Raw genomic sequence first — 26,935 nt, 5'->3', positions numbered from 1 at the left:
TACAAATTCCTATACCCAGTATAGCCCTTATAATTGTCCCTTGAGACTAAGAACTAAACCAAAGCATAATTCAGTGTACACAAGATGACTATGATGACCTCAAGTCTAAGGATACTTGTACAACTATCAATATGTGAACAACTGTTGACACGTGAGTGAACTCCATCAGTTGTTCAGCTGTGTGAGTCATGTTCAGTGAACTTATTATATAATAAGCACCTACATACTAGCTATAGTGTCACCACACAAATGTCTATGAGAACAGACATCCTTCATAATGAAGCAAGCATAGTATGTACCGATCTTTGCGGATTATTAATTACCAGCTAGTAATCCTACGACCAGGAACTATTTAAGTTTAGAGTTATCATCTTTTAGGTCTCATTATTATGATCTCATCACAATCCATAAAAAGCTTTACTCTAAACTGTGATATATCTTATTTAAACATTTAAATAGATAGAGCCCGCAATAAAAATAAAACAAGTCTTTTATTAATATCAATGAAATCAAAACAGATTACATAAAAGTTATTCCTAAATCCTCATACATGATTGGACTTAGGACATATCTCTTTCAATACTTGGGTACTAGTGGACTTGCCAACTGGTTGCAAACCATTAGGTAGCAAGTGGGTTTTCAAGAAGAAGTTGAAAACTGATGGCACTATTGATAAGTATAAGGCCAGACTTGTGATTAAACGATACAAGCAACAAAAAGGCCTTGATTACTTTGATACATATTCTCCTGTAACGAGAATAATGTCCATAAGGATGATGTTTGCTATTGCTGCAATGCGTAATCTAATTGTACATCAAATGGATGTGAAAACAACTTTCCTAAATGGACACATAGATGAGGAAATCTATATGAAACAACCCGAAGGGTTTGTTGTCCCAGGACAAGAAAGGAAAGTTTGTAGATTGGTGAAATCATTGTATGATTTGAAGCAAGCGCCTATGAAATGGCATGAAAAATTTGATGAGGTCGTGCTGGCCAATGGCTTCAAAATCAATGAATGTGATAGCTGTGCCCATTAAAAGGATAACGAGAGTGGCTATGTCATGATGACACTATATGTAGATGATCTACTTATTGCCGGAAGCAATGATAAAGTGATCAAATCTACCAAGGACATGTTGAAATCAAGATTCGACATGAAAGACATGGGACTAGCAAATGTAATTCTGGGAATTCAAATTTCTAGAACATCAGAGGGTCTCACATTAAGGCAACCCCATTATGTTGACAAGATCCTTGAGAGGTTTCTTAAGGATGACTTTGAGAAAGTTAGGACACATGTGGATATGACTTTGCACCTATTCAAGAACAAAGGTGTAGATGTTTCCCAATTGGAATACTCGAGGATAATTGGTAGTCTGATGTACCTCATGAGCTGTACAAGACCAAACATTGCATACTCAATTAGCAAGTTGAGTAGGTTTACGAGTAATCCGGGAGCTGATCACTGGAAAGCGATCATAAGGGTACTAAGGTACTTGAGGGGAACTCGAGACTATGGACTGCACTATGGCAGATAACCAGTAGTATTAGAAGGATATACTGACGCAAATTGGATATCTAGCAAGAAAGCACTTAAGTCTACGAGTGGCTATGTGTTTACATTAGCTGGAGCGGCAATATCATGGAAATCCTCAAAACAAACGGTGATAACTCATTCCACGATGGAAGCTGAGTTTGTGGCACTAGATAAATGCGTCGAAGAGGCTGAATATCTACGTCAATTTCTGGAGGATATTCCAAGATGGCCAAAGCCTGTAACTGCAATAGGGATTCACTGTGATAGTCAATCAGCTATTGGCAGAGCACAGAGCACGATGTATAATGAAATGTCTCGTCATATAGGAAGACGACATAGTTCCATTAGGTAATTGATCTCAACCAGAATTATCACTATTGACTATAAACCGTCAGAAGATAATATCGCGGATCCACTAACCAAAGGGTTATCAAGAGAAGTGGTTGAGAAATCATCGAGAGGGATGGGCCTTAAGCCTATTGCTTAACGACATCATGGTGGACACCCAACCATTGCTGACCGGAGATCCCAAGAACTTGGTTCAATGGGACAACTAAATCATGATGACCAAATCACTGTGGGGGTAACCCCTGGCATGTTCCTATGATGAGGAAACAGTGAGACCCGTAAGGTACGAGGTTAAGTTTTGAGCTTTTAATGATCTTTGATGAATACATGGAGTTCAGGAGTGAACGCATGGAATTCAGTTGAGTAAACGCGGGTTACTCTATAAGATAAAGATCACCTATATGGGAGAGAAATGGGGCCGCTTCAAAGGAGAATTACGAGGCATAATTCTTTAGAAACTCCTGCAAAACCAGAACGATGTTCCATGGCCAAATGGACATACTCATGAGAGCTGAACGAGTCAGAAACGATATAGTGATAAGTATATCATCGTTTACACAAACGGTCGAACAGTTCAAGGACAAGCACGTCTACTGTCTACCAGTAAAGTCGGTATGCTTAGTCGAGCGAAGGTTCAAGGAGCATTCTCTACCTATCGTATGCTATATCTGATCGAAGAAACTATCACCAAGTCAAACTCTGTGTCTGTCTGTCTGGTGTGTGCTACTAAAATATCAATCTCATCCATGTGGGGGATTGTTGGAAAATATGGGTATTGAGTCCCATATTGTCAAGTTATTTTGAGCCGTTCTTGAGTGGGTGACGCTTGGAGTATGTTCTCCTCCGTGAGAGCTTTCTGAGGCACTTTGAAACACTCAAAATGGTTAAGGGATGAATGAGATACGATCATTCAAAGTTGGTCCCTTGAAGGTGGTAATGTAGATGTGAAAACTTGTATCCCACATTGAAAAGGAAAAGGGGTTTCCATTGCCTTATATAACACAACACTTTAGTAGTGTTTAAAAGTGTTAGTAAGGTGTTACTCCATCTCCTACGTGCGTGCGCAGGGGGGTGCAAATTGTGGGATTTCGAGGGGTAATCCGAGGCTTGCGAAGCCTTCGGGCTTGCCCGCGCGTGCGACGTGCGGACACGAATGTAGCAGAAAATGGGCCCGTATAATCACGGACTAGTTTTTCTAATTTTATTTCCACTGGGCTTGGGCTCAAATAATTATTCCAGTTTTAATACGGATAATTAATATTATTTAATTTGATGAAATAATAAATTTGATTCAATTACGGATTTGATTTATTAATCGACAATTAATTAACACGTTTAATTAATTGTAAAGAGTAGCGCACAAGTCATCCAGAGTCTATATATAATATCGTTTTAGGGATTAGGATAAATTATCTTACACACAGCCGTCTCTAAACACAAACCCTATCCTTCTCTCTCTCGTCGGTGATATTTTCTTGCTCTGTTCTCGCTCGCCGGAGGTGCTGTTTGTACAACGACACCGTCTTCTCGTTTTATCCTGGGACGCCGTCGGCTCGCACATACGGCGAGAGGCGAAATAGTTTAAGGAGACAGGGTCTTTCAACTGGACTCGAGAACTCTCTCATATCCTTATCTCTTTCGTTTATTTTCTATTTTTCACAGTTATACTCGCACACTGTTATTCGCACACACTGTTTCAATTGTATGTATTAATCGCAGATTGTATTCACATTACCTTGGTTCACGTGGTTTACAGGCTATTGCGTGAGCCCGTAGGGTTTACCCCGTGCGCACCCAAAGGGTAGCGGCTGCGAGTTATCTACGATAATACATATATATATATTTATGTTAAGAAATTTAATTGGATCATATGTGAACCAATTTACTACTTATTTATTTAGTTTTGTTTTTTATTATGTAATATATTTTTTAACCGGTTTTACAATCGAAACTGAACTGATATAAACCAATTCAAAGTTTTTAAAACCAAAACCGATCCGATGGATCAGTTGCGGTTATGATTTTTAATTTTAAAAATCGAAGATTTCCGGTTCCGATTTCGATTTTATCTAAAAACCGATCTAAGGTTTGTTCCCCCTAACCATATATGTCAAGGGTCGCTGCTCTAAAACATGTACGGTAGGGTTTTTGTGTGAGAAGGACACCGAGGATAACCTAGGCTAAAAGTAAAACACATATAGGCTATAAGTGAAGATCACCCTAATTTATTTATTATGATAATTTGGAATAGCATTACTTTCAAATCTCATTTTTATGATAAAATTAAGGTATTTTTTTTAAAAATGTCATATTTTTTTCATTTTTTTAAAAATATTTCAAAAATACTGTATATAGTATTAATATGTGATAATATTATTAAAATTTTAAAATAAATATATGAGAATCGTTATATTCAATATGAATAATATTCAAAATCTTAATATTTAAAATATCCAAATTTGAATCCATCAAATATTGAATATAAAAAATATATGTATCATTAATTTCAATAATACATAATTATTATATTTTATTTAATTATCTTTTACAATTTTTTTTACAAAAATTATTATAAAAATAATTATATTATATATTCGGGCTAGTATTATCTCAAGGTTAGAATCATCATTTACCGCTAAAACAAATGTTCCCCACAACTAAATATTTTTGTATTATATTATATCGTATATATAATTGGAGTAAGGGGGTTTTGGTGGTATGGTTTGGTCGTCACACACATGGATGGCAGTGCTAAAGTGTAGGTCTAATAGGTCTAATAATTTATGAGGTGGTAAAGTGTAGATATAATATATTTATATTTCATTTATTCTCTTATACTATTAATAGAGAAATTGAACCATAAATTAATATTTTTAAATGATATAAAATAATAATAATAATAAAAGTATTATATTATATTATATATATATAATATAAGTAACAATTATCTTAATAAATATAAATATAAGTAACAATCAAGAAATCATTTGTTAATCCCGTTAAAGTAAAATCATTTTTTTACAAAAAATTGAAATGTGTTAGTTTGATTTAAAATATTTCTCAATAGATAATTTCATTTTTATCTTATAAAATAAAATACACATTTAGATGATATTTAGGTATAAATATTACATGTGTTTTATTTATTTTAAAAAATTTAGATTACATCAATCCTATAAAACATAAAAGTAAGGAAGAAATATAATAATAATAATAATAATAATAATAATAATAATAATAATAATAATAATAATAGTAATAATAATTGCTAAATTGTAGGTCTAACAGGTCTAATAATTTATTAGGAGATAAAGTGTAGATATAATATATTTATATTTCATTTATTCTGTTATACTATTATAATAGCAAATAATTTGTATAACAAACACAACAAATAACTAATTAAGAAATTGAACCATAAATACATATTTTTAAATGATATAAAATAATAATAATAAAAGCATTATATATATAATATAAGTAATAATTATCTTAATAAAGATAAATATAAGTAACAATCAAGAAATCATTTGTTAATCCCGTTAAAGTAAAATCATTTTCTTACAAAATATTGAAATGTGTTATTTTGATTTAAAATATTTTTGATTAGATAATTTCTTTTTTATCTTATAAAATAAAATACACATTTAAATGATATTTAGTTATAAATATTACATGTGTTTTATTTATTTTAAAAAATTTAGAGTACATCAATCCTATAAAACAAACAAGCAAGGAAGAAAATATAATAATAATATTATTATTATTATTATTATTATTATTAGTAATAGTAATTTTAATAATAAATTTATTAATAATTTTATTAATAATTTTAATAAAAAATTTAATAAAAATAAATTTAAGTAAGAATTAAAAAATATTTGTTAATTGGCTTAAAATCAATCATTTTTAAAAAATAATTGGAATTGGTAAGTTTGTTTAAAAAAATTGTAAAGAGATTTTTTTTTTATTTAAAATAATAAACACATTTAGATTATATTTAGCCATAGATATTACAGGCGGTTTGTTTCATTTTACGGATTGCCTTTTAAAAAATTGAGAGTACGTGGATTTTATAAAATATAAAAAATAGGAAGAAATATAATAATAATAATCATAAAAAACTATTATAATTCAAAACTGGAAAACAAACTAATTAAATAAATTTAAATGTAATGTCACAAAAAAATGTAAGTATATTTTTTCAAAGTCATTATTAGAACCGAACAATTATAAAATATTATCACAAACACGGGATGCAAACTCCGATCGATTGTCTATTACAAAATTTAGAATACATCAATCTTGTAAAACATAAAAACGAGGAAGAAATATAATAATAATAACTATAATAATAATAATAATAACAACAACAATAATAAAAATATTACAATTTAAAATTGGAATACAAATCTAGAGTAAGGTTCTATGGAGTCCACCTTTAATTGGAGTCCTCGGAGTCCATATATGTTCTGCAAGTAAAATATAGCTTAAAATATTGCAAAACATATTATTTTTCGACAAACATCACTATTCTATCAAAAATCTTGTAGATTGCATACATTTTACAAGCAGAACATTGCAAAAATATATATTCTACAAAACATGTTTAGTTTGCAGAACATAAATGTTCATGTTGCAGAACATACATATTGTACCGTAAATATATGAGATTTGCATGATTTTGTTGAAGTTATGCTATTTGTGTAACATGTTTTGCAAAATAACACGTTTTACAATATACATAGATGGACTCCGAGGACTCCGATAAAAAGGTGGACTCCATAGAACTCAGCCCTACAAATCTAATAGAATATATTATAAACTATAAGTATTTCTTCTATTCTATTATTCCATTATAATACTTAATAATTTGTATAATAAACACAATATTTAATTAATTAAGAAATTAAACTATAATTACACATTCTTAATTTATATAAAGTAATACTAAAAATATTTTATATATAATACAAGTAACAACTATATAATAAAAATAAATTTAAATAAAAATTAATAAATTATTTATTAATCGGGTTAAAGTAGATAATTTTTTTTTTAAAAATGAAATGTAAAAGTTTCATTAAAATATTTTATAAAAAGATAATTTTAATTTTTATCATATAAAATAAGAAACAATTATATTTAGGTATAAATATTACACATGTTTTGTTCAATTTGTAAAAAAGAAAGTTACTGATTGTCTTTTTAAAAAATTTAGAGTACATGAATTTTATAAAACATCAAAATTAGGAAGAAATATTATAATAATTATAAAACTACTATAATTCAAATTGAAAAACAAACTAATAAAATAAATTTAAAAGTACTATCACAAAGATAAAGAAATGTAAAGATTTTTTCAAAATCATTACTAAAACCGAATAATTTTGAAATATTGATAAGATGCAAACACGGACGTTGCAATTTTTGATCAAACTCCACAATATTAAGAAAAGAAAATATATAAATAAAAGAAAAATAACTACGTAAACATATTATGTCAACTATAATTATATATTCTTAACTATATAAACCAATATTAAAAGTATTATATATATAATTCAAGAAACAATTTGATTTAAAATATTTGATAATAGAAAATTTTAATTTTTATTTTAGAAAATAAAGAACAAATTTAATTTATATTTAAGTATAAGTATTATATCTGTTTTGTTTTATAACAACAGTTTGTCTTTTAAAAATTTTAGAGCACATGAATCTTATAAAAATCAAGAAAAATTACCGCCTTTTAAAAAGTTTAGAGCACATTAATCCTATAAAACATAAAAATTAGGAAGAAATGTAGTAATAATAATAATAATAAATTATTACAATTCAAAATTGAAATACCAATCTAATAAAATATATTAAAAAGTACGATGACAATTAAGTGTAAAGTATTTTTTTTTTCAAAATCAATAGTAGAACCGAAATATTATAAAAAAAATTTACGAATACCGCAAGATGCAAATCCAAAAAACTTTATAATTTTTGATCAAACTCCACAATATTAAGATATATATATATATATATATATATATATATATATATGATTACATAAAAATATTATATGATATGATTAGTATATACTATTTATAAATTTATAATGTGAAAAAAATAAACAATGAAGGAAATAAAATAAATTATAACATATATGTTATATTTAGATTATCAATGTCAAATATAAAAATATAATATTTAGCAAAAAAATAATAATATAATACTTAAATATATAAGTACAAAAAATACATATTTTTTGGAAAATACATTATTCATAAACATAAAATTTAATTAGGAAATAAAATTATCTTATTAAAAATTAGGTAAATAAAAAATAAATATTAAAAAAAATATTTAAAAAAATAATAATCATCCCGTGCACGGGTACAAAGCTAGTAAAGATAATAGATAGATTTGATGGACTATTCGTCTGTATAAAAGCTCAAATACCCTACACTCAAACAGGCACATAAACAATCGGGCAATATGAGATACGAAAACAAGTAGGATGGGGCTGAGGCCCACAATATTATCCAGTTAAGAGAAGGGGTTAATAAAACTACTTGGCAGGCATTATTCCTTATTCTTTCTCCCAATATTCCCGTTTCACTCCTTGCCTTATTCTTATCTTCATCTTCATCTTCATCCAGACATTTCATCAAACACCTTACGTGCATTTCACATTCTACTCTCCATTCTCCTCAAATTCGATACAAAATTCGAGAACCGCAAGAATGGGAACTGGCTCATCAACTAATTTAGACAACACTCTTCATGATTGTGATCAAGGAGATGATCAAGAAGGTGGTCAGCTCTATATTTCTCTCAAAATGGAGAATTATAAGGTCAAACATGACCTTATCCCTCATGTTTATGGTTCCGTTCCTTTAGTTGGCTCTTGGGATACCACTAAAGCTGTATGTATATCTATATCTTACATTTCTGTGTTTTTACATACTTGTCACACTTCTTTTTACACTTCATTCATTTCATTTTAGTTATATACTTAATTGTATGCGTGTAGCTGACAATGCAACGTGAGTCGACCTCGACGTGGGAATTAAGTTTCGTGGTGCCTCCGAATCATGGTAGGCCTATTTACAAACATGTTTGTTGTAGTTGTGTAAGTAACAAGTAAGTGTAATGTGATTGTGTCTCATTGTAGAAACTTTGGACTTTAAGTTTCTGTTGAAGCCCAAGTATAGTAGTACACCTTGTGTAGTGGAGGACGGTGCTGACAGGCTGTTGACCAGGGGTACGTTGCAAGGGGATGCACGGCTGGCACTGTTTAAGCTCAATGAGGAGGAAGTACTTGAGTATAAGGTGTTGATAAAAGCTGATAGGGTTTCTCCATTTGACCTTGCGGCAAGTTGGAGAGCGTATCGGGAAAATTTGAGGCCTTCTACTGTTCGTGGGATCCCTGATATTAGTATCAATCCGGCTCCACAAGTAGGCGGCGAGGTATGAATTTTTTTCCATATTTATTTATCGTTTTCTATGGAATTGCCTATAATTATGGTACAACTTTTTTGATATTCATGCTCAACATTTTCCTTTAGTTTGTAAGAAGGAATGAAGGATTGCTGGTTTTCTTGTAATCATTTGTAATTTTAATGCTATGTTTTTTTGAACACTGAATCTTTATTAAGCTTGATATGGGGTGTGTGAACATGTCGTGCATGCATCACATCTGCTTTTAACTGTTATTCATTTTGCATGTAATGATTGTTGATAAATTTTCTATCTCCAATTTGATTTGATGGTTTTGCATCCATACAAGAGACCATAACTTATCTATTAAAAAATTGAGATCCCTTCTTGTGTTTAATCGGGCTGGTGGGGTTCATTTGAGGTCCCCTAGCAATTCTGAAGAAGGTTTTAGAATTTTTTTATTTATAAATTTTCTCTTTATGTGATGTGCCATGAGGTCTACGGGTATAGACCTGTGAACTCTTCCCGGATATATATCTCAAAAAGAAAGAATTTCTCACGAAGAATACAGAACTCTCATTCTAATTTATGATTGAAATCTCATTACTCGATTTTTACAAAAGTTTGTATAGAAGTCCTGGACTTGGAAGCTTAGTACATTTCTGGTGAATTTTATTTTATCCTTGTCTATATTCCAATTTTAAACTGCAATTAGTGCAGAAACGTAAAACGATGGTTTATGGATAATGATTAATTATATAATTAGATAGATTAACAGCAGAAAATTTGCTAGCTCCAAGGTGACTAAATCGTTGAAGAACCACTTTTACAAACCTTAGTTATCTATATATAATATCAAACATTATTATAATAGAATGCAATTAAATTTATTCCTTATTAATTCTTCCTCGGTCCCATAATTCTTGGCTTGTTTGACTTTTTACAGATTAATCTTTTTTTCTTGCTTCGAATCACATCATTCTCCTCACAGTTTTATTCTATCAGGATGTTGGCATCCTTAGTATCCTTATCCTTACTCCAATAAAAAATCCTGACTCATAAACAAAATTATTTTGAAAAAAACCAGTCATTCTCAGTTATCCTCGCCTTAAATGATGACTCTCAATTATTTTGAGATGAGGTCATGAAGGGCAGTTGTCTATTATATCTTAAAAGGGATTATTTTTTAGAGATAAGTTTGTTTTTTATTTGTTATGTAGTTTAACTATGTTAAGAAAGTACATCATTAGTAATATACTACATTTAAAGTAGTAAAATTCTATAAGGAGTTGTTTACTTATTCAATATGGTAGTAAATAGTATATGAAGCAGACAGCAAATGTAATTAGTTTTCTTAAAGAGCACCCCCTATGCCCAATTTTAGGATACTTATATCAAGAATTGTAGAATTTATTCTAATTATATTTTAGTAAAGTTATTATTGGTTATAGGTGTTTACCTCCTTTACTCCTATAGTTTCCCACAACTTTCTCTCTTTTTGGACAGCAGATGACATGTTGCTCTCTAATATTAGTGAGTTTCATGCAGTTCCAAGTTCTATCTGTTAGTATCATGATCATTTCATCAACTAAATTAATGTGATATGCCATTAAAAGCTTCTAATTGCTATCATTTAAAAATATATATAGAGGTCTTTTACTCCAGAAGGAATTAACTTCTTTGAATTTCTGCACAGAAGGGCTCTTCAGCAAGTTTGGATCTTGATCTTGAACATTACGAGGTCCCGACTCCTGCAAATTCAAGTATGATTTATGCAGCTAATTTGACGGAAACCCCAAGGTTTGGGATAGTTGGCAAGCCTGCTGGGTCTGGGAGTGCATATTTCTACAAGGATGGACCCACTAATATAAAGGTTGTCTGAATTGACAAGTGAAAGAAAACTTTGCTAAGAGATAGTGAAAAGAGTACTTAAATCTCTAATCCTTGGAATAATTGAATGCTATGTAATTGAGAGAAAATTTGGTTTATTCTCAGTTAGATATTTAAATCTTATATCTTTTGAAGTGTATTACGAAAAATGAAATGGATTGACTTTCTTGTTTAAACATCCCGAGACTATATGATACAATTAGGATATGCCCATTATTAACAACAGATAGTATGCCTCTTCAAAGGGTCTATTTATCTGTAAACAAAGTACATTCATTGTATTAATATATCTATGTATATATATTGATTGCATCTTTATCTAAAATTTGTTTGACTAATGCTTGAGTAGGGGTTGGAAGTCACTTTGCCCGATTCTGCTAAGACTTATTCAGCAGCAGGCATGGTTGAAACGAAGTCTACTGGAACGGTTTCAGCTTTGCAAAAGCAAGATAGTCACAGGGGGCTTTTTGTGGATAGGGGCGTTGGATCTCCAAGAATAGCGAAATCGGCTAGCTTAGCAAATTTTACTATTGATCATAAATCTGAATTAGAACCTAAGGTTTGTATAAACATCTTTCTCCTTAAATAGCTAACGCTAGTTTGCAAGTTAAATTCTAATCGCCTAGTCAGTCTTGATCTTGAGTTTTGTGGTTTTAGAATCCCATGCCAGCAGCAGCAGGTGCTGTTGCTGCTGCAGCTGTAGCTGATCAAATGCTTGGACCAAAGGAGGATGGACATTTAGCAATTGTTCTGGTACTTCCCTGATGAATTCTTACTTGCATTCATGAGATTGAACATTGAAAAATTTGCAGTGATAAATTCTTGAAGTTCAGATACTTATATTAAGAAAAAATGCTTTGCCAATATATAACTGTTGTTTGTTAAATGGGTGGGTTTTTAAGTCATGGATATAGTGGAAACAGAGGATGAAGTTTAGTACTGATATTAAAAATTATGTTTGTCGCTGGTTTATAGAGGTAATATTTTCTCTGGTAGTTTCTTATCAGATGTTTAGACTTGAAATTATCTTTGAAACCACAGGTGCCACTGTTCTCGGTGAAGTCAAGATTTAAGTGTGCAATACATTATCATGTGGTGTGACACTGTTGAGATGCTCGTGACATGTTTCCTGTTTTTAGTGGTTTTGTTATTATGGATACAATGCCAAAAGCTACTAGATCCATGTTGGACCATTGTGCATATGATTTTACATTATACCTAACATATTTCTTTCTAATCTATACTGAAATGGTCAAGGGTTTTCTTAGTAAACATTTTGGATGCAAATATAGCCGGTGGTTCAATATAAATGATAGCTCCTTTTCTTTTCTTTTTTTGCTAAATGATAGCTCCTTTTTGTTCTTATTTGTTCCTGGAAAGTGACATCATAATTGATTAGTGTTTCGTTTACAGAAGTTTTGTTTAGATCCGTGTTGCATAATAGGTGCTAATAAGGCATAGATATGTCTAGGGATGTGAGTTGAGTTCCAGTGTGTATACACCTTGTATTTTCCAGTCAGGTCACTATCTATTAAATTACAATATATTGTATCAATTTTTTTTTCTTTTTGCAAGAAGTCTTGTGTTAATAAAACAAAATTTTAATTTGTTACTGAGTCACGCACACTCAAATTACTCTCTCTATCTGACTGATCTAAGTATGCCAGGTTGGTTTGCCAGCTCGGGGTAAGACTTTTACTGCAGCCAAGCTTACTAGGTATCTTCGATGGTTGGGTCATGACACAAAACACTTCAATGTGGGAAAGGTGATTTACAGTCTTATCTAATTATTAATTAGTCCTTAAAAACCAAATAAAACAAGATAACTGTGTAACTGGTTATTTTTTGTAACAGTATCGAAGACTCAAGCATGGAGCTAATCAGGTACCGGTGACTTGTGAAACTGCTCTTAAAAACTTTCCCTCAAGTTTAAAAAGTGTTCTAAAAGTCCCATTGTCCGATTATTCTTAGTAATCTTTTTCATGTTAAATTTTCTTTCCGGCTAGTTAACACACTATAGTGTGTCCAGGGTCCTCTTTCTTCGACATGTCTTAAAGTAGATATTGTAGCGTATATTATTGCTTGATTAACAAGAGTTAGCCAGTTAGGTATTTTTGATGAAGTACTAAGTTGCAAAGACTTTGATAAAGTCTGATACTCTGATGACATAATTTGACATGGGATTAACATTTCTAGGATGGTCTCTAGTTATGTAAAGTACATGAAATAATGTGATGTAAATATGTACTGCACGACCCAGCAAATTCATGGGCTTGCTTTGACCCTAAAATTTTATCTCCTATGTTATCTGATCTCGACGCCACAGTTCCCTGTCACTGGACCCTATACCAGCCAGCCTGTTCATCAATGAGAGTGGCCACCAGCCTTCACCTTGTTCTCACGTTCACACTGCAAAACTAAGGGCAAAATTCTTTGTTAAAGTATCATAGTGCCCGCCGTAAACCAGAAGCTTTTGTATGACCTTGCAGCACCTCACAAAGCGATTAACAAACACTTGAGTAAGCATCCAGCAGTGGCATACAATAAGTAGATTTGGACAGTGAACATTCATTATGTAATCATACAAATAACACTATAGGCAGCGTCTTAGTGTACACACAACACATGAACGTTAAGTAAATACACACAAACACCCACGTTTACAGAACACCCACAACCTTTTATTGCAAAACCAAATACAAGGACGACACACATTTGCTTCACGCACACATTTCTCCATTGAGACTCAAATCCTAGACCTTTTGTTACCAAATGTGAGGGGTCTACAGTAGGCTAGCCCTTGCATATTACATGGCAATTTTTAATGACTACTAAGTAGCGTGCCTCTCTTTGCCTTTACTGTTCTTTATCCATGTGTCACATAACTCGACCACTCAACCTTACGTTCTCCCACAATAATTTGGTCAGTTTCATGGGCAGCACTGTGCATGTGATCTCTAGTGAGTGCTTATTAATTAACAGAGTGATTCTGTTAATGTTGTTGATATTTTTACAAATGGCGGAATGACTCCCAAGAACATATTTGGCTGGGATTCATGTGTAAAAACTATCTATTGTCTTCCTTCCCTAAACAATGTTTATCCAGTATGTCGTTATGCATCTTAATAATATCGGCAGAGTGCTGACTTTTTCCGAGCTGACAATCCAGAAGGCATGGAGGCACGTAACGAGGTGAGTTTCCGATCTAAGTATAAACATTTCTTAATTAAGAAATATCTTGTTTCATGGCTGTGCTCATCAGTCAGTAGTTTGTTGTGGCAGGTAACTATGATTCCTTGTATTATTTCATTCCATTGGCAGTTTTTTGTTGTCTTGGTTAGTTATTGAGAGAATGATAAAAATACTAAACCAAAACCAGTGGAAAACAGGAATTATTTAAATGTAAATAAAATTTTAAATGCATACAAAGAAACTCGAAGGCCCTATTTGGCAATTAGCGGTTAGCTGTAGCGGATTGAATTAGCTGTTTTGAGTAGCTGATTGTGTAAGCCGTTTTGGCTAGCAGATTGAATTTAGCTGTTTGAATGAAATTGTTTGGTAAATTGCTGTTTGAATTAGATGTTTGTATTATACGTAGTAACTAGATATATGTCAATCCTCCAATTGAAAAAGCTCATCCAAGGAGCTTTTTGAAAATTAGAGGATTGGGTCCAAACCACTATTTCAATTTGCTAATTACCAAACACCAATATTAGAGGATTCATTTAGTCAAACCTCTAATTTGGTTCAATGCGCTAATTGTTTCTCAAACCTTTAACTTCCAAACACTGCCTAAATATTTTAAAACAATAAATAAGTTGCTACTCCAAGATACACAGTTTTAATATGTAAAAGTTAAGCTGCTGAAACTTTGGATTTACTTGCCTGCTTATTCAAGATAACTATAAATAGCAGATAGTGTATCAAAGAAATGTAGCACTAAAACATTAACTTAATATATATCATCTTGTACCAGACCAGTGACCATTGTTTATGTTTTGGTCTTTCTGTTGCAACCTTTCTATAAAATAATCTTGCTCTAGCCCGCTCTGTCTTGAAACTCATGTTTTATGTTATTTTATACACAATATTAACCTTTTTCTTTGCACATAGTTTTAATACATCACGTGCTACTAGGTAGCAGCCTTGGCAATGGAAGATATGATAGCTTGGATGCAGGAAGGAGGTGGCCAAGTAAGTTATTAGTACAAGTTACTTTTAGGAATTTTTCGTTATGCTTTCACTGAAGAAGATATTGATGAGTGTAGGTAGGAATATTTGATGCCACAAACAGTACAAGTCGACGAAGAAATATGCTTATGAAAATGGCTGAAGGAAATTGCAAGGTATGACGCTTAAATCATCATAAATAGGTTATGCTGAAATATTCAAGTGGCTCATGCCAGATATGATGTTATACAGGGTTGAAATCCATTGTTTTATGCCTTCACGAAATTGTTTACACAAGGACTATTTCCTGAGATAATGTTTTACCGAGTCTTCTTAATATTAGTACAACACCCTATGTGCATGATAAATTGTACCATTTTTACGAAAGTATTGGAGAAAAAACATTAGCTTGCATGCATAGAGTTGTACCCAATGTACTTTCCTTTCAGATATTTTGTATCCATTATCTTGCAAACTGTAATTTATGTGGCCTTAAAAAGCAGGAACTTATTTAGCAAAAAAAAAAGCAGGAACTTAAGCTGTAGATTGACTTCAATAGAGTGGTACAGTTTTTTGTTTTTTGTTCTTTGAGCTTTTCCGGAGCATAAAGTGGTATATCTGAATGATGCTTTGTTAGTAGTCTTTCTATCAATTAGTATATCATTTATTTACAAGCATGATATCCACTAAACTTTGTATTGTACTACTGACAGATAGGCACATTGCTACGTCATATTCTCTAAAATTAATTAATGGCATTTGTACTGTTGTTAATTCACCTGCGTATCTGACTCTTTCCGTTTACAGATTATATTTTTGGAGACAATATGCACAGATCGGCAGATTATTGAAAGAAATATACGCCTCAAGATTCAACAAAGCCCTGATTATGCAGAAGAGTATGATCACTTTCTTATAGCATCTAAGTTTTTTATTATTAGTAGTTTATTGCACTCATAGACAAATAATAAATGTTGTTACTCCACAGGGCTGATTTTGAAAAAGGATATCAAGACTTCAAAACTCGACTGGATAACTATGAAAAAGTATCTTACAAACATAGTTGACCACTCTTTTGTATTGTTGTTTCCATTGAATACTTAACATATCTTTTTCATATTTCTATTAGGTTTATGAACCAGTAAATGAAGGATCTTATATCAAAGTGATTGATATGGCCAAAGGCCATGGTGGCCAAATACAAGTAATCAGAACTGATATTTCTTCACATTCATCTAATTCTGTATTAAGATGCTTTTCTGAAACTCCATCAAATTTCATTTCTTGTATCCTGCAGCTTAGCTTAAAGAGCAAATATGAAATCTAAGTTGGCATATTACATATAATTTGTTATCATTGGTGATGTAATGCATAAACACCAGTCACACCACATAAATTTACCTTATGTGTTATTTCTCTTTTCGTCCAGGTAAACAATATTAGCGGATATCTTCCTGGGAGGATTGTATTTTTCTTGGTATGTGTGCCATTCATTCAATATTTCTCTTTGTTACTACTAATTTTGTTAAGGGTAGACACACACACACACGAGGAAGCTATAAGTGTATTTGATTGTATATACACATTTAGAATGTGTAATTTCGTTATGTAATATAATTTTGAGTCTTATGTTTATGAAACTAGTACTATTTGCGGACCAACCCGAGCTCAATATGTCATGGACAATTTCCGCTACTCTGTCTTCTGAACATAATTGCGACTCTTAAACATGACAAAGTCATCTTTACTCGTCTTCAGAAAAGTAGCACAACCTAAACGTCAAACAGAGAGGAGAAAACAAGTTGATCCAACTATCAAGATCTATCTTGTCTCTTTTTCAAATTGCAAGAAAACTAAGAAAGAGAATCTCTTGTATATTAGAGAATCTCTTGTATATAATAGTTAAGAGAGTAAGAAAACTTTTTTTGATTCTCAGAAATAGAAAGGTAACTTGGAGTCTGGAAAATGGTAATGTTGATATTGTTTCATTGTCCTTCAAGGTCATTATCATTTTACTAAAAGCAAAAAACATACTGTAGCGCAAAAGACCTCCCGGGGCTTAAGCATAAAGCAAAGCTCATGCTGTTTAAAGAGAAGCGCCTGACTTACGTTTGGATGTTATTAGTATATATATATATATAATATATATATATATATATATATATATATATATGAAATATGTGAGCATTGAAAGAGAAAAAAAAGCTAGTGTGTACTTGATTGACAATCTGAGGTCAGTTCACTTGAATAAGCTGGAGTTCAGTTACTTTGGACTCGAGTTTTATAAATGTACTCTGGTGTATACTTAGCATCAGTCACTTGAATAAGTGGGAGTTTAGTTTTATGACTCGAGCCTTATATGTACTCTGACCGTTAATCACACGGTAGTTAAGAATGAAAAAGGTGTCTTCTGAGGTCTAAGGAAAGTCAAGGCACCCCCTATTTTGTTTATAACAGAACTTTAAAGTTGGTTCATACCTGGGGATCTAGGCATGAAAGAACAGTAAATTGTTGGAGTGTTATAAACCAAGGATGCAAAGTTTTTCATTTCCTTTATTTTCAATCTGTCACTTCTACTTGCATCCTTTTCCTTTTTCTTCTTTGTTGTGTTTTCTTCCTTCTTCTTTCTTATTGTTGTCTTTCTTTACCTTTTTCTTCTTGCTCTGTTTTTACTTTCACCCCCTTGTTTGTTCCACTTAAACAATTCTCTCTCTTTTTTTAGACATCTGTTTTTTTTATGCAATTATGTTTTATAATTTTGACCAAAGCATGGCTATTCTTCACTAAATGTTTAAGTGTCAATCATAAAGGTCACTCACTTATGGTTTTCGATGTTTGACATATTTCACTTCATTCTGTTTCTCCATGTGCCTTTTTTCATTTAATTATGATTCATGCCAGATATATTTTTGCAAAAATCGCTTTCAACTGTAAATGTCCATAAAAAAGAAAGTATCTCTTAAGTCTTAAGTATAAGGATAGCTGACATTAAAGTTTTTTCCTCTTACAAATTGCTTGCTGATCACAAACTTTGTTCTTTAACTGTTAGGTGAATACACATCTGACACCTCGTCCAATTTTGCTAACTAGGCATGGACAGAGTCAAGATAATGTTCGAGGAAGAATTGGGGGTGACACTGTTATAAGGTTAAGACACTGTTTATCTGTGTAGAAGTTTGGATGCCCTTTTTTCCCAATGAGATAGTATCTGTCTACTTGTGATTATATGTTTTTCCTGTTCAGCATATATGCCAGAGCCGGTAATGATTTTAAGTAATATGTATATTATGCAGATTAAATAGGTGTTATGGGGTCATTTTTTGCACAATATCGGTCCTTTGTCGAGCATTATTTTTGTAAATATCCACTCTTTGCCACCACTATAACAATTATACGTCTCCTTTTGATTTGACACAAGAATCTCAAGCTTTCTAGCACAAAAAAGCTCGTTATAATAGATACTAACAGTCTAATCCTCATTTGAGTTGGGTTTGTTTTGGAATTATAGAAAATACAAGTTTTGTGGACGGACTGTAATTTGGATTGATCCAAGGCTGTACGTGCTCCATTCATACTCTGGTCGGTTGGGTTCGTGTGGGGCTGTATATGTCTTTATTGGTTTCCACAAAAACAAAATACGCATTGGGCTGTGTCTAACATTAGGATTAGGTAATTTTATTATTTGGGGTGCACCTACTGTTCTCAAATTTCTAAATATATATGTGTATATCAGAGCATCTCAAGCTTCATATGGGATTATTAGGCCCTTTAAAGGAGAGACATCTGTCTCTAGGTTTGACTAGTACTTTACCTCTAACCATAATTTATTGAGTGAATTTCTACATAACTTGGTTCAGACTTCCACTATGCTCTATTTCTGGAGAGAATGGAATAGACTGAAAAAATGTGAACAGAATTGAAGGATAAAGATGGAGGTAGGAGGGAAGAGTCAAAAAATTGAGCGAGTGGAAATATTCTATGATCTGATTTGTGAAGAAGAATAGAAAGAAGAATGGAGCATTGCTTCTCAAATGGGAGGATTTGAGCTCTAGCCTCTAGCTCAATTTGCTTGAAATAGAATGGAAGAAAAAATAAGTCAGAATATTAACCCATGAAAATAAAAATGATTCATTCCATTCCCTCAATTTCATTTACTCGAACTGAATACAACGTCGGTATTAGCCAAACTTCATCTTGGTCATGGAGAGATCACCAGGTTCAAGCTACTTCCTACAGCAGTGGGGCTTAAATCCGACAGGAATCCTCTGAGTCTGATTCATTTACCACTTTTGTTGCACAAAGATCAGCCTTCATAGCTAGTTGGTGAGCCTTAGACAGTTAGACCTAAGATTTGGAGTATGACAGGATTTTGAATGAACTCGTTGAGTTTAACAAAGAATCTATGCTGGTTTAGCAATTAGCATTGCTCTAGTAACATATTTGAGCTCGTTTAGTCGGACGCATGTATTTAAACATATCATGTTTCATACACACACACAGACACACACACACACACATATATATTCCCGTGCTTCTTTGTTTTTAATTTTGGGCTTATACGGATTTTGAAATATGGTCTGTCATCAGATTTTTTTCTATATACTGACAATAAAATCAACTAAAGTTTGCTCGTGTAATTTACAAAGGTATAAAATGCATGTCATGGATAACTAGTGTTTGTGGCCATGTTACTTTATATGTGTAAATTCAGTTTTAACTTGAAAAGGGTTTTGATGCCATTTGTGTGTAGCTGTTAGCTATGTACTTTGATATATTCTTCGAATGCATTGTTATTAAGTTCCTAGATTCACATGTGTTGTGACAACAATCTTTGTTGTTTTAGGTGATCACTTTATTAAGAAAGGTTGTTGGTGTATGATTTTTTGGCAGTGATACTGGGGAGATATACGCAAAGAAACTTGCTAACTTTGTGGAGAAAAGACTTAAAAATGAACGGGCAGCTTCTGTAAGGAATGTGTATTTCATGGGTTGATTATTTATGAACTTCTTTGACAGTCTGATTGTATTCTTGACGGAAAACTTTACCGTTAATAAATAACAAGCACTGAAATTATCTAATTTTGTAATGCCTAGATATGGACCAGCACATTGCAGAGAACTATTTTAACAGCAAATCCAATTGTTGGATTCCCTAAGGTTAGAACCAGTACAAAAGTGTCATTGTCTGCAATTTTTTCTTAAATATCTTCACTAGATGCTTTCCTAAGGTGGAATCTTATAGTCTCAAATCATAGTGTATTATTGATGTTTATAGCCATAAGTTCTGCTTTTGTTTAGGACGGTATGTTTCAGTACGACCAGTTTTCTTGCAGATACAATGGCGAGCACTTGATGAGATAAATGCTGGTGTGTGCGATGGGATGTCATATGAAGAAATAAAGAAGAATATGCCGGAGGAATATGAGTATGCTTTTTAAATTTTCTGGCTGACCGAAAAGCTTTCTGGTTTCTTAATGCATTTTACAATGCAAGTGTCTGATGCATGCTTTCCATCACAGTGTCTTAGGTAATTGAGACAGTACATTAGTGCCGAAATGACAATAATCTATTTTAGACAGTGTTAATTTTCTTAGGAGTCCCGAACCTAAAATGAAAACTGAAAACTGAAATTGGGGAATAAATGGAAGCACTAGTGATTTGTAGGTGGTGACTTGTATTTAATTGTCATAGTGATTTGCATCCAAATCACCAGATTTAACAACTTAAGTCATCCGTTTTTTATTTTTAAATTGGTTTTCCTTCGAGTAGATGCTTATATACATATTGTGTGTGTGTGTGTGTGTGTGTATAGTTTCATCTGGAAGACAAAGTATAAAATCAATTTGCTAGAACTTGGAGATTGCTTAGTTGGTAATTTCATAAATTTATTTAAATGAACAATTTGTTTTTACATGATATCTGTACTGTGTTAAATGTTACTTAATTAGTTGTTTTGTGATAATAATGTGTTTTTTTATTATGATATTCGTGTCTATTTCTGCTTTCTTTTGAAGGTCTCGTAAAAAGGACAAACTAAGATATCGGTACCCTCGTGGAGAGTCTTATCTTGATGTTATTCAAAGGTTTGCAGACCCAAACTTAATGAAGCCAACTTAAAAAAGACAATCTGTGTTTTGTAAATTCAGCATAATTACTTTTCCAACTTTTGCAGGCTAGAGCCTGTGATTATCGAGCTTGAACGGCAACGAGCACCTGTTGTAGTGGTTTCTCATCAGGTTATACAACTTAATTAAATTTAATTGCTTCCTCTTAAAACTTTTGTTTAGTGGTATAAAGTAGTAAGAACTTTTCTGCAGGCGGTTCTAAGAGCATTATATGCATATTTTGCTGATAGACCGCTAAAAGAAATTCCACACATTGAGGTAATTCTTTTCTTAATAATTTATTTCTTTTGAGAGTTACTACCACGGGTTTGAGAAGTTATTGCTTTCGAATAGCAGTAGTCTGTTAAAAAGAAATTGGCTGTGTGTGGTTTTTGTCGTAAACATCAAGTGTTCCTAATCCACCTTGATCTAATTACACGGAACCTAGTGACCCTATCAAATGCTGATAAACCATTTCTCAGTTGGTAAAATTACTTGTAGTTTGTGGTTGATGTGTCAGTGCTTCTTTTGTGTTGTATTTCTTGCTAAGGTTGTGTTTGCTCCTTTGGTTGCTCGGTGGTCGGTGGTTTTTTAAGATATGATATATGATCTTAGTAAGTCCTTCTGAGGGGTTCTAGCAGGAGCTAGTACTCAACTTCGATTCCCTCCTATCCCCAGTCTTCTCAGTTATTACATTTGGACACTAAAGCAAATATTGCATTAGAGATGAGCTCCTAGTGATCTACTCTAAATGGAATTTTGAGTGAGTGAGTGTTTAGATACAATAATGATCATATTAAGTCCCCCTGAGCAGGTAACTTATCGGAACTATTGTTAGCTCATCTTGATGTTGTATAGCTGCCTTGAGATTTAGGAGAGCTGTTAACTATTGTTAGCTCATCCCTTAACAGTGGATAGGAAAGTCCGAAAGGATTTGGTCAATATGATGGCATTATTAGCAAATTGTATATGAGTTTAATGATTAATGTCTTGGCTCATCTTCTAGCTAGCGGAAATCCACTTATAGATGTGGGCCACCAAAAGAAAAAGCCAGGAGTTTTTAACTTGACTTATTTGCTTTTAATCCTTATTAAACATATTATCCTTTAAAACTAAAGTCTTGTTAATGTTAATTTTCAGATGCCCCTTCATACCATAATAGAAATACAAATGGGAGTTACGGGGGTGCAAGAGAAAAGATACAAGCTCATGGATTGATAAAATATTGATGAGGAAACAACCCGACTGTAACCAGTATACTCCCTCACAAACAATTCTCACATCACATTTTATGAATGTTGTATCATGTAACCTTAACAGAACACTTGCACTATGAAAAATACTGTTGATATAGATAGAACATAAATACATGTATACACACCTACACACTTTACTCGGCACCAGTTACTTACATGTTCATGTTCCTGTTCATGTTCATGTTCATGTTCATGTTCATGTTGAGTCTCATCCACTCGTAACTGCTATGCTGACTGATGAGTTGATGAACTGGATTCGGGGAAACACAAAAAGTGTATTGTATGTGATAACAGTAATACGAAATTGGATTGATTGTAGTGAATGATGTAGGCTGTCGGAGCCACCGCCCTAGGATTGAGTACCATGTAATTCATATCGTCACAAAACTCTAAAAATCTTTGTAAATAGTGGGGACTAGTCGTGGTAGAGAGATAGGTACTACGACAGTCAAATGTAGTAAGATCTTTTCTTAGAGTGTGAATACAAGTCTGTCTAAGTCTAAGTCTAAGTCTAACCACTCTGAAATTGACGAAACTCTGCCGCCTGTTAGTTAGGTGACCCCATTCATTGATTTAGGGTTAGCCTTCCCTTTCAACTGGGTCAGACACAAGTCACGAGCCTCCTCTCCCCTCACTCCGCCTAAAACATGCAGCATTTTATGGATACTTTGACTCTACTTTTTCTTTTATTTGGGTATATATATGTTATTTCTAGACTCTTTTTTTTTTGTTTCCGGAACAAAGAAAGATCAGAGCGTAAATACCAAACTACCCAGAACAAAGAAAAGAGTATAAATACAAAACCGCCTCTGCAATCACAATAAACAGCATTTCTTAAAGAAGATTTAAATAAGTGTAATTTCATAATTTAACACTCTTTTGCTGTGAAGAGTCGAATTAAAGAACTCTTTATCAAGTGATATTGGGTACTTTTACGCTCCGCTTCACACAGGTTGGAGTGTTCGAATTCGATAACTGTTACTGAAAATATAATTATTCTGCCAAATCGGATGTTGATTATGCATTATAATAATAATAATAATAATAATAATAATAATAATACTAATAATAATAATAATAATAATAAAAGGCATGGACTTCTTTAAGATATTCGGGCACCAACAACTCCATGAAATCAATGGCAGAAGGAAGAGGCACTAGTGCAGGTCTATGATCTCTCTAGGAAGTCACATGGGTCCCCTGAACTGAATAAATCTAAAAGACACAAAGGGGTCACTTGTTGCACACCATACCAGACAACCATATAGTTTTGTGTAGATAGGTTTAATGTATAATGTTGTACATTTACACATATAGAATAAAATATTAGTAAATAAATGTGCCCCCGGCTGTGTCTAATGAATGCCATAGGGATCACTTAGCAAAAATAAGAATAATAATAATAAAAATATGCTATAGGGATCTGCTCACCCCTAAAAAAATGACTCCCACATATAAAAATACAGTAATCCATTTCTCCCAACCCAGACTCATAATAATATGCACCAATATAAACGAATACTATACTATATAAATAGCTGCCGTCGCCTTCACGAGACCTTCATTTCAGCGTCACCTACACACACAAACACACACTTCATGAGACGTATTAGGCTCCTTGGTTAATGTGGATCTCTCTTGACCTTCTTACTTTACATCTTATACACACTTTTTATATACATATTACATATAATATAACTACGTGAAGCAGGAAAATAAGTTTAATAAAATTAGGTAGTAAATTAAGGGCAACAAACACACGCAATGTGGAAGAAACCCAGAGCACAGTAAGTAGACCCGTAATCTAATCCATCCCCATTTCAACGACTTTATATTCACGTAAACGTTGTCTGTCCCAACATTAAGTACCCCCCCCCCTACCTTTCTTTTACGTACCAGTAATTTATCACATTACAATATTACATACTACTGCATAATACTACTATTTCATCATCATCTTGAATTTTCATCTCTCCCATCACCACTGTTTTGTAATTCAGCCACCATCATTGTCACTAAAATACATAGTATTATTGTCTCAATAAAATGCAGGTCACTTCTCTTCCATCACCACCACCATTCAAACAAAGCTCCAACAATCCGCTAACACATTTTGTACACAACATTCTTTCCTTAGACGGGAACATCATGCTAGCAGCTATTATCTCTTTACTTCTTGTTATTCTATTTGTTTTGTTACTTCATGTTTATGCTAAATGGTTCTTAGGTCAAGCTCGGTATAGTCAAAACAATCCAAGGAACTCGTCGTCCATACCCGGTGTACTAGGCTCCCGTTTTCATTTTCATCATACGTTTACGATCGATACTACTATACCCGATTCCACTCCTACTAAAGGTCTAGAACCTTCCGTCATTTCTTCAATACCTCTATTCGTCTTCAAAGAAGATAAACATGGTTTAGAATGTGTGATTTGTTTGACTGTTTTCGAAGAAAAGGAACTGGGGAGAAAATTACCGAAATGTGGACATGCATTTCATGTTGAGTGCATTGATATGTGGCTGCATTCACATTCTACGTGTCCCATCTGTAGAGCATCTGTTGTAGGAGAGGATGGTAAGATATTAGAGACAACAAGTACTAGTAGTAATACTAGTATTGAAGAAGATGATCATGATGTGGAAATTATAGTTGAGAATCCAAGTGCAGATCAAAATGGTCAAAATGTGATTGTGGCTGCTTCCTCTTCTTCTTTGCAAGTTCAGGATGCATTGCTTAATATCAAAGTAGTTCTTGAAAGAGGCTAGCTACTTTAACTTCACATTTATACTTCAAACAAGTTTCTTGACAATGTTAATACCACAATCAATGATATGCATTTTTCTTACAGAATACTAATGTTCACCAGCTATTTAGTTTTGTTCATTTCAATCTTATACTTTGCTTGTAAAATTTATTTTTCGAGTTGCATACCTTAAGTATGGGTTTTTGATATTTTAGGAGTACTGGGTATCCAAGTAAGTCAAATATATTTTTCATATTGTATAGAATTATATGTAAATGTTAAACGAACATTAAACCAATAACTCACAATTAGATAAAGATAAAATTATAATAATATTTTATATTAGTAAAAATTAACATCTTAAAAATAATCAAATTTATTCATTCCCCACTTAAACCAAACATGCTTGCAATATTGATATCTATAGCCAACACATATCTTTTAATCCGATTTCTCATTCCAAATCTAAATTATTTTAGTATATCAGTGTTATTTAGGCGGGTTGGTCAAAGGTATTAATTTTTTTTGGGTTAATATATAATTTTAGTATTTGATACATTTTATTAAGTGTCCCGAGAGTAAAAAATATTTAAAATTGAGGAACTAAGTTACCTCTGATAAAATACTTACGCTAAAATGGATCATATGAGAACACTTGTAAAATTCTTTTTAGAATTGTTGAATTAGAATGGAAATATGACATTTCAATTGTTCAAGAAACGAAAGCAACACTGAACTTTCTTCATATTTTTGGATACAAGTGCTATATTCTAAGGAATTAAGCTAACCAAAATGAAAAGTTTGATGCAAAAATTGATGAATGTATCTTTGTTGGATATGCTGTTGAAAAAGTATATACAGTCTACAATCGGAGAACCAACATTGTTATGGAATTTGTACATGTTGTGTTTGATGATAAAAAGATTAAATGATTGGAAGATGAAGATTTCTATAAAAGTCTCAAATTTGACAATGTTGAGATGTACTGATGAAAGTGATCTATAAGGAATGACAAAATGATATTCAGACTTGTCACCAAATAAAGCAACTACAGTTGATGCATAAAGTGTTGTATTCGTTGAAAGAGAAAGTGCAGTATCCGTTGAAAGACAAAGTGTATCATCTATTGAAAAACAGATTACAACATCCGTTGATGATCATTCTTCAATAGGCGCTGAAGGTCATTCTAGATCACTATTTGACATAACTTAATCTTCAAATCAAAGATCCACCAACTCTGGGGGAGTATCGTCTAGTCAACACTCAGTCACACATCAAGACACCAATGAGGCCACTTCATCTAGAGCAAATCTACCACCTCAAAGAAAATGGACTAAGAGTCATCCATTTGAACTGATCATTGGTGATGTAACATCTAGAGTGCAAACAAGAAGGGCAAGTCAAGATAAATGTCTGTATAGTAACTTTCTATCACAGGAAGAATCAAAG

At 32.6% G+C, this 26,935-nt stretch overlaps 1 protein-coding gene across 3 annotated transcripts; it reads left to right on the top strand.

The window, feature by feature from the left end:
* The first annotated feature begins 8,382 nt into the window (after nucleotides 1–8,382).
* On the top strand, nucleotides 8,383–25,313 carry LOC141665363 (6-phosphofructo-2-kinase/fructose-2,6-bisphosphatase). 3 transcript variants are annotated; one of them, XM_074471349.1, is made up of 23 exons: nucleotides 8,384–8,808; nucleotides 8,916–8,979; nucleotides 9,057–9,352; nucleotides 11,019–11,195; nucleotides 11,562–11,771; nucleotides 11,870–11,965; nucleotides 12,880–12,978; nucleotides 13,067–13,096; nucleotides 14,351–14,404; nucleotides 15,350–15,406; nucleotides 15,481–15,558; nucleotides 16,190–16,281; nucleotides 16,371–16,428; nucleotides 16,512–16,586; nucleotides 16,812–16,859; nucleotides 18,432–18,529; nucleotides 20,273–20,348; nucleotides 20,477–20,539; nucleotides 20,716–20,807; nucleotides 21,397–21,465; nucleotides 21,555–21,618; nucleotides 21,700–21,765; nucleotides 24,970–25,313. In XM_074471349.1, the coding sequence occupies exons 1-23, from the start codon at nucleotides 8,626–8,628 to the stop codon at nucleotides 25,027–25,029; spliced, it is 2,205 nt and encodes a 734-aa protein (XP_074327450.1). In that variant the 5' UTR covers nucleotides 8,384–8,625; the 3' UTR covers nucleotides 25,030–25,313. The 3 variants fall into 3 exon arrangements, 2 of the variants coding, with proteins under 2 accessions (XP_074327450.1, XP_074327449.1); XM_074471348.1 differs by lacking the exon at nucleotides 24,970–25,313 and adding an exon at nucleotides 22,627–23,060 and having other exon boundaries at nucleotides 8,387–8,808; XR_012552075.1 differs by lacking the exons at nucleotides 21,700–21,765; nucleotides 24,970–25,313 and having other exon boundaries at nucleotides 8,383–8,808; nucleotides 20,716–20,909; nucleotides 21,555–21,619.
* The last annotated feature ends 1,622 nt before the right edge of the window (nucleotides 25,314–26,935 follow it).

The sequence above is a fragment of the Apium graveolens genome, chromosome 6 (genome assembly GCF_009905375.1).
Source record: "Apium graveolens cultivar Ventura chromosome 6, ASM990537v1, whole genome shotgun sequence".
NCBI lineage: Eukaryota > Viridiplantae > Streptophyta > Magnoliopsida > Apiales > Apiaceae > Apium > Apium graveolens.
Note: the sequence above shows the minus strand (reverse complement) of the source record. Positions and strands in the feature narration are given on the sequence as shown.